The 13,610-nt window shown below is 44.6% G+C and overlaps 1 protein-coding gene across 1 annotated transcript in view; it reads left to right on the forward strand.

Moving 5' to 3' along the window:
* The window catches only part of LOC126334526 (uncharacterized), a 75,836-nt gene that overhangs the window by 14,214 nt on the left and 48,012 nt on the right, over positions 1–13,610 (forward strand). The window contains exon 5 of the mRNA XM_049996876.1: positions 6,955–7,100. Within this exon, the coding sequence (XP_049852833.1) occupies positions 6,955–7,100 (146 nt within the window). The remainder of the gene's footprint in view (positions 1–6,954; positions 7,101–13,610) is intronic.

Here is a 13,610-nt window from a genome sequence, read left to right on the forward strand (position 1 = left end):
GATGACGAGCTGAGAGCTGACTTGGAACGACGTGGTGTGCATTTTGTCCGTCGTGTGCACAGAGGACCCAAGACCAACAGGGTGGCCACCGGTGCCTTTATCTTGGCCTTCGAGGGTGCTGTATTGCCTGAGAAGGTCAAGGTAATGGTTTACCGTTGTGACGTCAAGCCATACGTCCCTCCCCCGATGCGGTGCTTCCAGTGCTGGAAGTTTGGGCATATGTCCTCCCGTTGCCCATCCAGCGCCACATGTCGAGATTGCGGACGCCCCTCTCATCCCGATTCTCCATGTGCGCCTCCGCCTGTCTGTGTCAACTGTGGGGAACACCACTCTCCATGCTCGCCGGACTGCCCCGTTCTTCATAAGGAGCAGAAGATTATGGAATTTAAGACCCTGGACCGGCTTACTTATCGCGAGGCAAAACTGAAATTTGAAAGGTTGCATCCTGTCTCTCTTCAAACTTCTTATGCTGCAGCTACGTTATCGTCGCCCTCGCGGGTGACAGTTGTCGCCTCCTCTGTGCCGCCTTCAGTTGGCCCTCGGGGCCGTCCATCTCTGTCTGCCCCCCTTGTGTCTGGGGGCAAGCCTTCCTCTGTTGCCCCCCTTAGCAGTTGGGGGCAAACCCTCTTCTGTCACTCCCCCCGCACATGCTTCAGGAGTGACATCTGCTCCAAAACCAGGGGGCTCGATCCCTCCCCCTCCCCTTTCTCTGCCGGTGTCGTCTCTGCCGGCTCCTCTCTCGCGGAAGGGGTCCCTCGGGGCCCTCCCTTCTTCCGTTTCTTCTGCTACCCCGCCGGATGTCAGCCAGTGGCTGAAGGTTCATCCACCTGCTGGTCATAGGGCTTCTGCGTTGTCGTCAGCCTCCGACGCTCCTTCAGAGAAACTCTCCCAGCCCTCTAAGCCAAAGGACAGACGCGAGAAGGAGGACCGGAACGTGTCCAAGAAGGAGGACGCTCCGGCAGTTTCAGTACCGCCTGCTGTCAATAGCTCTGGCTCTGGGGATGCGGTGGAGATCCTCGCCTCTGCCGCGGATCTCGCCCTCACGGAACCCTCGGGGACCTCTCCTATGGACACAGCTGACTCTCGCTCGGTGGCGGCCGTTGACTCTGCGGCGCCGTCTGCCTCTTAGTCGACTTAACGCCCTCCCAGTCCCTTCCTGCTTCCATTCTCCAGTGGAATTGCGGCGGTTATTTCCGCCACCTGCCTGAGCTCCGGATGCTTTTGAGTGTTTCCCCTGTTCTGTGCATTGCTCTTCAGGAAACTTGGTTTCCAGCAATGCGGACCCCTGCCCTTCGCGGTTATCGGGGATACTATAAGAACCGCGCTGACTGTCAACGAGCTTCAGGTGGAGTTTGCCTCTTTGTTCACCACTCTGTCTGTAGCTCACCAGTACCCCTTCTGACGCCTTTAGAGGCAGTCGCTGTCAGGATTGAGCTCTCGCCGGCTATTACTGTTTGCTCTGTTTACGTTCCTCCGTATGGGCAACTCCCCCGACATGTCTTGGCTGCGCTGCTGGCTCAACTCCCGCCGCCATTGCTGCTTCTGGGCGATTTCAATGCCCACAACCCTCTATGGGGTGGGACTGTCTCCGATGATCGCGGTCGCGCTGTGGAGCATGTGTTGGCTCAGCTCGACCTTAGCCTCTTGAACACCGGTGCTCCCACGCATTTCAGTGTGGCCCATGGCTCGTTCTCGGCCATCGATCTCTCTCTTTGCAGCCCCGGACTTGTCCCATCCCTTCACTGGAGAGTGCATCCTGATCTGTGTGGTAGTGACCATTTTCCCATCTATTTGTCACTGCCCCAGTGTCATTCTTCTGGGCGCCTGCCCCGCTGGGCTCTCAACAGGGCTGACTGGCCGGCTTTTACTTCCGCTGCCACCATTGCTTCTCTCCCACAGGGTGACATTGACGAGGTGGTCCGTGTCTTGACCTCGTCAATTATTTCTGCGGCCGAGACTGCCATCCCTCGCTCTTCTGGACTCCCTCGGAGGAAGTCTGTCCCCTGGTGGTCGCCGGAGATTGCTGAGGCTATTCGCGACCGTAGGCGGGCTCTCCAGCGTCATAAGCGGCACCCGTCTCTGGAGACCCTCATCGCCTTTAAGAAGCTCCGTGCCTTGGCCCGTCGTCTTATTGCACGGCGTAAGCAGGAATGCTGGGAGAGGTACATTTCATCCTTGGGCTCCCGTGTCTCCCCGTCGCTCGTGTGGTCCCGCATCCGGCGGATTTATGGATACCAGACCCCTATGGGTGTCCCTGGAATCTCCCTGGACGGCGCTGTCTGCACGGACGCTGCCACCATTGCTGACCACCTTGCCACGCACTTTGCTACGAGCTCTGCGACTGCAACTTACTCTCCTGCCTTTCGCTCTCTAAAGGAGCGCGCCGAGCGGACGCCGTTATCGTTCCACACACGTCGTTCTGAAAAATACAATGCTCCTTTCAGCGAGAGGGAATTCCTCGCTGCCCTCGCCAATTGCCCTGATACAGTGCCAGGACCGGACTGCATCCACGCGCAGATGCTGAAGCATCTCTCCAGGGACTGCCAGAGACACATCCTCACCATCTTTAACTGCATTTGGAGCGAGGGCGTGTTCCCGTCGCAATGGCGAGAGGGTGTTATCGTTCCCATCTTGAAGCCCGGTGCGGACCCTCTGGCGGTGGACGGCTATCGTCCCATTACACTAACCAACGTTTTGTGCAAATTGCTCGAACGTATGGTGGGGCGGCGTTTGTGTTGGGTCCTTGAGTCGCGCGGTCTCCTCGCTCCATCCCAGGGTGGCTTCTGTCAGGGCCGGTCTGCTGCGGACAATTTGGTGCGGCTGGAATCTGCTATCCGTACGGCCTTTTCCCGCCGTCAGCATCTCGTTGCTGTATTTTTTGATATGCGGAAGGCATATGACACAACATGGAGGCATCACATCCTTCCTACATTGGGCGAGTGGGGTCTTCGTGGTCAGCTCCCAGCTTTTCTTCAAAACTTTTTATTGCGCCGCTCTTTCCGGGTGCAAGTCGGTGCCGCCTCTAGTTCATCTTATATACAGGAAAGTGGGGTCCCGCAGGGCTCGGTGTTGAGCGTTTCCTTATTTCTAGTGGCCATTAATGGTCTGGGTGCAGCCGTGGGGTCGTCGGTGTCTCCTTCTTTGTATGCCGACGACTTCTGCATCTCATTTAGCTCAACGACTACGGGAGTCGCCGAACGCAGGCTGCAAGCAGCCGTTCGCAAGGCGGCGGCATGGGCTCTGACTCATGGATTTCAGTTCTCTGTGGCCAAGACTCGAGTTACGCACTTCTGCAGGCGTCGGACGGTCCACCCTCATCCGGAACTTTACCTCGACGGTCACCTACTTGAAGTGGTGGACACTAGCCGCTTCTTAGGACTCGTCTTTGATGTCCGGCTCACATGGGTTCCTCATATTACTCAGCTGAAGCAAAAGTGCTGGCAGCACCTCAACGCCCTCCGCTGCCTGAGCCATGCGTCTTGGGGTGCAGATCGCAGCACGCTGTTGCGATTGTACAGAGCCCTTGTGCAGTCCAGGCTTGATTATGGGAGCCTGGCCTATGGGTCTGCATCGCCCTCAGTGTTGACGTTGTTGGACCCCATACACCACTGTGGGGTTCGGCTTGCAACTGGTGCTTTCCGTACGAGCCCCGTGGATAGTCTGCTGGTGGAGGCCGGGGTTCCCCCGCTGCGGATTCGCTGCCACCGACTGCTCGCCGACTATGCTGTCCACGTGCATTGCTCACCGGGCCATCCCAATCATCGCCTGCTTTTCCCTGCCAGGGTCCTCCCTCTGCCCGACCGGCGACCTAGGTCTGGGCTTTCCATTGCTGTCCGTGTCCAGTCCCTGCTGTCGGAACTGGGGTCGTTCCCTCTTCTGCCGCCCTTCCGGGCCTGTGCACCCACGCCTCCCTGGTGTATGACCCGTCCGTCCGTCCGCCTGGACTTGGCACGGGAACCCAAGGACTCGGTTCCGCATGTGGCCCTCCGTCACCGTTTTCTTGCGCTCGTCGTCTCATTTTCAGGCTGTGAGCCTGTCTACACTGATGGTTCCCTGGTGGATGGTCGTCCTGCCTACGCTTTTGCTCACGCTGCCCATGTTGAACAGCGCTCCTTGCCAGGTGGCTGCAGTATTTTTACTGCAGAGCTGGTGGCCATATTGCGCGCTCTTGAGCATATGCGTTCCTGCTCAGGTACGTCCATCGTCATCTGCAGTGACTCCCTGAGCAGCCTCCAGGCTATCGACCGCTGCTATACCTCTTCTCCTCTGGTATCCTTTATCCAGGAGTCTGTTTTTGCCATTACCCGCTCTGGTCGTTCGGTGGTCTTTGTTTGGACGCCAGGTCACGTTGGCATCCTGGGGAATGAACGTGTCGACAGGCTGGCCAAAGGGGCGGTCGACGCCCCCACTTTGGCGATCGGCCTCCCGGCTCGTGATTTGCAGCTGGCGTTGCGCCGTAAGGTGCTTCAGATGTGGCGTGACGAGTGGCGTAGCCTGACTTCTCCGAATAAACTGCGGGCTGTTAAGGAGACGACCGATGTGTGGCAGTTCTCCCTGCGGGCTTCTCGCAGGGACTCTGTCATCCTGTGTCGGCTCCGCATCGGCCATACCTACCTGACGCACGGACATCTTTTGCGTCAGGAGGATCCCCCCCTGTGTCAGTGTGGGTCCCGGTTGACGGTCGCCCACATTTTGTTGGAGTGTCCCCGCCTGCGCATCCTCCGGCAGACTTTTAATCTCCCGGGCACGTTGCCTTTGGTTTTATGCGACGATGCCTCCATGGCTGACGACGTTTTAAATTTTATCCGTGGTAGTCCTTTTTATGATTCCATTTAGGGGGGACCTGTCCCTTTCCCTTTCTGTGTATCTTGTCCTCGAGTGTCTCATTGGTTGCAGATTTTAATGTGTGTATTTGGATGGTTGACTCTTTCCCAATTTTTGTTCCCATGGTCAGTTAACCAGTTCCGACCCTCTTATTTTCTTCCGTTTCTTTCTGTCCAGTGTTCGTCTGTACTCTTCTTGTCTCTAGTGTTCGCTGCCACATTGGTGTTCTTTCAGTGACTGGGGGGAGGGGCGTCTCCTCCCCCCTTGGGGTTTTACCTGTTCCGTAAATTTTGTTTTGCCGGTTTTTTGGAATGGGGGACTGATGACCTTAGCTGTTTAGTCCCCCTTAAACATCCCAACAACAACAACAACAACAACAACAACAACAACAACATTACTGCTAGGCATCCGAAAGCAAAATCCTTGGTACTTGCTAGAACTTACCGCTCGCTCCCGATTGGCCCGGTAGGGTGCCACTACGGACACCACCAGAAAGATGACCCGTACCAGCAGTGGGAATATCACTGATCGAGCCACATGGCTCGCTTACAGTTGAATTCCAGCAATTTTATGCGTCAAATTTCTGTATTGTTTGTCATTATGATCACCTTTTTCTCTCTGGTAACTGGTGAGTACGCACAGGGGGGGGGGGGGGGGGGGTTGTACTTTCTATCTTCTGTATACATGTGGAAGAAATCCCTATAACAGGTTGAGACCTTTTAAGAGACAGGAGCCCGGTGTCATCATTCATCCTAAAAGGGTTCTATCCCAATTCTGTTGAGATGTGTGCCACACCTAGTTTAAACTACCTCTTAATAGGCCCCACTGGCAGAGAGTGTTTCCTTAACATTTTGGAGACTGGCCACTTAGAAGAATATTGAGCCTAGGAAATAATAGTAGTACTGGTACATATGTAATTGGTGTATCCTCAGGAGTAATACATTCTAAAAAAGGGCCAAGCTTCATGATCTATTTTTCATATTTACTTTAGTTCTTTGATAGCTTCCTAATTTTAAAATAAAGATGATAGAGGTATAATTCTCCTCCCAATAAAAAGTACAAGGTGAGTTGTTTAGTACAAATTTGGGGCCCTAGCTATACTTGGTCTTGGTCTCCAAAGTGTTAAACATTGTGTGGCAAATTCACTACATTGGTGAAAATTCAGTACTTTGGCATATGGTTCACTCTATTATTCCTTGTGGGGGGAATAACATTACAGACTGTATTTTAAACACTTCAATATCTGTGCATTAAAAAATCTGAACCTAGACCCAAACTTACTCGCAGCTGTTACAGCCTTGTCCCTTGTCATTTTTGTAAAGCTAGTGCCTCAAGCACAAAATGGCACGCACCTGAAGGGAGAATGAAATAGAACTATGTCATTGCAAGAATGTTTTGCATGCAATTATTCCTGTTGCTTTGCTTGATCACACAAATATTGTAGAATTTATAGCTTATATACAGTTTGTATACAGACATAAAAGTAATACTTTTCATGTATTCATTAACAAAAAGTTTAATTCCTATTACTAAGCATTCTGTAGTTTAGATTTTGCCATTAGTTAGTGAGATAATAGCAAACTCATTATATGCAGCAAAATATCTTGAATGATGTGTGCAAGATAGGTCACAGTACAAAGTGGCGTATTAGATACAAGATCTTCCTCTCCAGTTTGTAAAACTAAGTAATAAAATCTGTTGTTACCCATATTGGGTAATTCAAATGAAGTGCATGTTGGTCATTTTGTGAAGCTGTGTGGTTCATTTGTGGCACCAATCTGAGAAGAAACAAATATATTCCACAGAAGGAAATTTGCAGTTGTATATGCCTTGTTTTTACTTTTAATATCAAATTAATATATTCGTAAAATAAGGGAAAGGAATGATGTACGGACAACAGAAACATGACGGAGAAAACAGCATTCACACTACCTTTCGTGCACTAGCTCTTTGTCCAGCAGAAGTACAGACAACCACACAGGCACCCAAATGTACACTCCAGTGGCCACAGCAAGATTCATTAATTAAATAATTAGTGTATTCTGATTACTTGTTCACATAAGGCATTCCTGTAATTCATGTAACAGACAGCTGGCAACCATCTAACAGGTCAATATTCATTTGTTTCAGAGCAAAATTGAACTAGACCCAAAAGACAAGAATGGAAAAACACCACTCCAGCTGGCAAAGAGCCACAGACATAATGATATTGTTCAGATTCTGTTAGCTGAACAGAAAAGAAGGGCCAATTGGATGCCACCAATTTCAGAGATATGGTAAGCAGTATACATTTTGTGCTTAAGATGTAACATTTAGGCACACACTTTAAATCCTTTCCCTACACCCATTAAGCTAGATACTGAGTTGGAGATTTTGCTGTTGCCACCTGACAAATAATATGCAAAATCCTGATTATTATTTCTGCACAGTAATAAAGTAGTTGACTTCTATTTGAATTCTCCATTTGTATCATATGTTGCTCCAAGACAAGCAATAAAATTTACTGCAGCTAGACAGAATTTTTTTTTAAGACTTTCCATCCTTGATGCATCCCAGAGATATGAGATTTGAGCACAATTCTGCATTTCACAGTGGACGTCTTAGCTGGAGTAAGTAATTTCCTTCTGAATAATAACAGCAGTGTTATATCTCCAGAGGTGTTGGTATGTTGCACAGTCACACATTTTTAGTCAAAGAGGTTAGTAAGTGGTATTGTCATACATAGGTCCAAATTCATTATTGTAAGTTTGCATAAGAAGGAGAAAAGTAGATTTTGGTTTCATTCATTGACAAAAGTTATTCTTGATGGTGCTTATGATGCAGGAAAGTAGAACACAACACATGCTGATACCGTAAATGTCAGAGTAAGGATAATCCTCAATATCCACTTCTTTTTGCTGCCTTAGTTGTTATTTGACACACCAAAATTTGTGACGTAATGATATTTTCCTTCCTTTTTTTTGTGTACTAGGTTCAGTAGATGAGACTTCTAGCCAAACTCATTAAGTTCTTGTTGATGGTTCTTCTTTGTTTTAAATTTTATCTCTCATTAATATTTTTGAAGTCTCTTACATCCATGTTACATAAAATAGTACCATTCTTACTGGCATACACAATACTGTGGATTCACATGTCTCACTCGTATTCAAAAGAGGCTGTTTCTTTTTCCTGAGAGACAAAACTCCATCACACAGGGTGGGAAACTGTACCCTGCAACAAGAAATTTATCCCCTGCAGTAAAGTATTTTATACCATCTCTAAATTCAGTATTTCACAAAAGCTGCCACCTGTGTGTTTGCTCGTATCTGCATGCCTGATACACAACTGTAGAGAACAACCAACTGTAATGCCCTATTAAGAAGTTAAGCATATCCAAGCAAGAAAAGTACAGCCGATCCACCCATCAAAGTGTCGTATATGGTCAGATATTGTACTCTCACAAATATGCTGCATATCAGTGGTATTTGGCTTGTCTCAGACTGATACTACTGTGTCATTAAGTTTCTGTATACCTGACCTTTCGTTGGATGTCCTTGAAACTCAAAACATTTGAATAAAACTAACCCTAGCAGTTTGTGTTTGGTCTTAGATGTTATTCATATCCAGTCCAAAATTGGTTTTAAAATAACAACAACAAAAAATAATGTTCAGTGGTAAATATTTTATTTATTATTATTATTATTATTATTATTATTATTAAAGGGGTCTTGTAAAAGAGCCAGTATTGTACATTCATGTTGCAGGTAGAGTAACTTGCATGACCTCTTAAATCAAGGAAAAAAAACAGTAGGAAATAAAATTCTGCTTTAGCCAGCAAAAACTTTACGAGGAAAAATTCTTCTGGGAACAATGTAATTGTGAAGCTAAGCACTAAAGTCAATCACAATAAACAAGTTATCAGCTGCAGGAATGTTATTTTTATTCCTTTTGAATACCATAGAGTTCTGTAAATGAGGATAGAACCATCATGAGAAAATTGATAAGATTACTTAAAATAACTGTTTTCACTATCTGCCTAATAGAGGTCGTGAGCTGACAGTTATTTCAAAGTCTTGTAAATGTACAAATGTTACAATAAAATAAAGTTATGATCTTGCTACCCCAGAATAGCAGAGGAGCTGTTAGCACCAGCCATAAGGTGCTCACATTTGAAGATGACTTTAACTTAGTCAAAACGGTCATATTAATAAATATCATTCCAATTTAGACTGTTATTTTAACCAAATTATAGCACCAGATTGCTGTTCTCCTATGGACACGGGCTAGTGAGGTCATTTTACACTTTATGTATGCCAACAAATACAAAGTTCTGTTCCAGTAAAGCCAATTAACCAGATGCTTACTAATTATTTAAATAATTGGTGATTGATAGAGGATAGCTGCAAGATACTTAAATTGTTGCAGCTATGAGGTACTGCACTGGCCTATTTAGTAACAGGCACATACATCAACACAGCTGCAGATGTAAGAAGTGTTTTTACTGATGGGATAAAGGCTAATTAAGTGTGATTTGGTTAACTCTCACTCTAACTGCACTTTTGTGTAAAAGTATCTGAGGGAGATATACATGAATCAAATACTCATGTGTTCATCTTCATTTACATGTGGTTTGCTCAGAAAGTGGAGAATGTTACAAAAACTAGACAAATTGCCCAAGTCAGTCATCACTGGTTTCAAAAAGAAAATACTAGGAAACTAAATTACAAATCAAACAAACAATATCAATTATTCATTGAGTGAGTAGACTTTTTATTTGTCCATTTATATTGTTGTTGTTGTTATCTTCAGTCCAGTAACTGGTTTGATGCAACTGTCCATGCTACTCTAGCCTGTGCAAGCTTCTTCATTTCCAGGTAACTACTGCACCCTACATCCTTCTGAATCTGCTTAGTGTATGCATCTCTAGATCTCCCTCTACGATTTTTACCCTCCACACTGCCCTCCAATACTAAACTGGTGATCCCTTTATGCCTCAGAACATGTCCCCTTCTTCTAGACAAGTTGTGTCACAAACTCCTCCTCAATTCTATTCAGTACCTCCTCATTAGTTACATGATATACCCATCTAATTTTCAACTCTTCTGTAGCACCACATTTTGAAAGCTTCTATTCTCGTCTTGTCTAAACTATTTATCGTCCATGTTTCACAAACATACATGCCTACACTGCATGTGAATACTTTGAGAAAAGACTATATAAACAATAGCCAAGTGGCAGCAGGAGGAGACACACATAAAAAATAATTTTACTTATGCAAGCCTTTGGAGCCAGTGGCTCCTTCATACAGCAGAAGGGTTGAAAGGGAAGGAAGAGGGCTTGAAGGGAAAGGAATCGGAGAGGTTAAAAAAAGGGGTAGTGTTCGGAAAAGTCAGGTGAGACTTATTGGAGGGGATGAGTCTTTCCTTCTCCTCATGTCCAGTAAGTATCCCCCGACCTGGGGTTCTTGGCGACTTCTACAAACTCTACCCCTTTTCCTAAACCTCTCCATTTTTTTTCCTTCATCCCTCTTCATCCCTCTTCCTTCCCTTTCAACCCTCTTCCACTTCAACCCTTCTGCTAGAAGAAAGAGCCACTGGCTCTGAATGCTTGCATAAATAAAAAGTTTTCTTTGTGTGTGTTCTCATGCTGTCACTTGGTGAGTAGATTTGTTTTGTTTATCCAATTACATGATATTATCAAAAAATATTACTTTTATTGTTAAATCAAACATATATCTATACAAAATTATACACTCTTGACTCCATTATGCAGTAACTCAACTGAAGAGGCTAAGAGAGGTGCTCACAATGGGAACAATTGGTGTCCTTATTGATGGTAATTCTTAAATCAAAAACATTCACAGTGTAAAACTGATAGTGAGAGAAAGCCTTTTCAAAGTGAAAACTACTTTTTCCTGCTATTTCACACCTGTCTCATTCTGACTTTAGTGTGTGCTTTTGATTGCCAGCTACCCGTTTGCCATTCACAGACCGCATCTCCAGGTGGGTGTCATCTATCTTGCTTCTAATGTATGTCTACGTTACCTTCACCAGTAGTTACATAATTTTTCAATTGATTGTGCTTTAATAAGGCTTCCATTCTTTTTTGTTGTAAATATTTTTAACCTTATATTTGTGATTTGAGTTCCCAACTTTATTTTACAAAAATATAGTTCTGACAAAATGTAACAACTCACAATATACTCTTACATTCACCTCAGCGATGTGGCAGCCTATTTTGAAGATAAGAAAAGATTCCAAAAAACCATTAGTTGTACCTCCAACTGCAAAACAATACTACTGAGTAAATATAAACTTACGGGCAATGACTATGGACATATTGAGATGAGTACACATACCCAGCAGGCAGGCAAATAAAAGGTAAACCGGTGTGTATCATGATTAAGTTTCAATGTTGTTTTCATCTGAATAGAAATACTTTCTGACTTGTCAGATGAAGACCACCGTACTGACAAGGGGAACCCTCCTTAAGTTGCTTTCCTTCACAGTTGAAACTTCGCAGGATGAAAGGAAGGTTAAAATATAGGCACCTATTCTGGCATAGGATTTGTCAGTAGTTTCAAAGAAAAGGGTCGAAGTTTCAATGCCACTTCATCATGCTGTGGTCAAACCGGGCAAGTCAGTAAGACAGTGGCTAAGAGCACAGTTTTGAATTTTTTCCCCCATTTTCAAATACAATCTTACGTCTTTTTTTCTTTTGTTGTCACGGATGTATGTGACCTTAATATTTTTTTGAGACAGATATGTAATAGAATTAGTGACAAAATAAATAAGCATTTCAAATCTTATAGATTATTTTATCCTTACAAATTTTACTAAAGGTTATGTATTAACAGTAATGGAAAATAAGACATATAAATTCCAGTATTTGAACTTTTCAGTGAGTTTTACTTTTATACTTACAGAGAACCAATGCATTCCACAGGGTGATACCTTGTCATAAAATGTTCAAAACATAACAGTTGAGAGCACCATGGGCAAAATGCAAGGCATACATGCCACAGTCAGAGTTTTTAGTGTGAATATCATCAAGAAAAGCAACATCATTAATGTTGCTGAATCCCTCATGATCTGGCAATTTCACAGAAAACCTCACATATTGAAGCATTTTCTCAAAAGCTGGAGCCTGAAATTGGATCAAGAAATATATTTTAATGCAAGTGGCTCAAGGCATGCATTTTAATCGCATAACTGGATGCTGTGCTCTTAGATATTGTGCTACTGTCTCGCTCGGTCTTAAAACGCACAAGCGGACTGATGAAGTGACATAGAAACTTTGACAGTCATTTTCTTGAAATCTGCTTGGCACCTAAGCCAAAATAAGTGTCCCTTTTATTTTCACTCTGAAGTTTTGACGGTGTCGGAGAGTCACATATGATTGGCTTCCACTGTGAGACTGTATAGGCTATCAAAGGAGAACAGATTACCATACTTATCACCTTGGTAGAAAAACAAGGGAAAAGAAGGGTATGACAGTTGCTGGGAAATAACCGAATTTAGATGCATGCTGAGGAACTGACTTACCTCAAGGAAAACGCTTGTTTGTATCATAATCTCACACTTTTGATTCTTGTGATGTCCTAGTTATAGTCAGTTGTAGCCTAGGGACAAAATTCATGGGATAGTGATATACACATATAAAATGGTTGTGCTTTGGTGGGGCTCTCATTTGTACTCAGGTGATTTGTACATGGGTACGGAAGGGGGAAGGGGGGTTGTTGTATATTGCTTATGATGACAGTATACAGGTCGAGCCGTCAGGATTTGTAAGTGGGCATCTAGGGCTGCCATTAAATGACACAGCAGAATATTAAGTGTCTCAAAATATCCAAACTTTCCACATAATACCAATAGGCATGCACCTGGGTCATCCTTCTCACACAAAATATTAACTTTACTTACAGCCACTTAAATATTTATACTCTCTATACTACTTTCAGTAAACTGTCACACAAAACCTATGCAATAAACGACTTAAAAATCGAATGAAAGTTAGGCTTAATTATGGCAGACAGGAAGAAGAGGGGGGCTGGCTGGCTTATCGCAAGGAGACAGCTGTGCCAGTCCACGTGTTTGCACCATGCGGTCCCTACTTACGGTAAGCATTCACAGCTAACATAGCCTGCAATTTAAATGACTACAAAAACATTCTCAACTGTAAACTCACTACCTGGTAAAATGAATCACAGTTAAGTGTTTTGCTCTGACCTCTGGTGCGACTCCATAAAAAAGACCATTCACCATCACTGAATCATCTTCTCGCATACATTTAGCAACATAATTAGCATTCATTGTATCCTCGTCATCTTCCACAACAAAACATTATCTGTACAGCAGAAATAACATCATTTAAAACAACTGACTCAAGAACTGTTTCCTGAACAAAATTATCTTCATTTATGTGAACAACAGGACCTCTTGTCTGCCCACGAATAATCTCAATAAATCAACCTATCTTGATATCTACATAACTTTGCTGCCCTCTGGGGGTTAACAGACAAAAGTCATCATATCCTCACTTAACAACTTAGAGGGTACAACAGATTAATTCTCTTTCATCATTATAACTTATTACGATACATCACTTAATACATCATAGATCCTTGCATTCAGTTAACCAGTTAAGCAACTACCACAAAAAACAGAAAGCATGGACAGAAAAAGAATAAAAGGTTGGGAAAGAGAATGTAGAGAAATGAGTAAGAAGAAAATGAGAAGGCAGAAAAAGTTCATTTCTTTCGTTCTGTAATCAGGCATGTCAAACAGCGTGCTATCAGTTTCAGCAAC

The sequence above is a fragment of the Schistocerca gregaria genome, chromosome 2 (assembly GCF_023897955.1).
Source record: "Schistocerca gregaria isolate iqSchGreg1 chromosome 2, iqSchGreg1.2, whole genome shotgun sequence".
NCBI classification, from domain to species: Eukaryota; Metazoa; Arthropoda; class Insecta; order Orthoptera; family Acrididae; genus Schistocerca; species Schistocerca gregaria.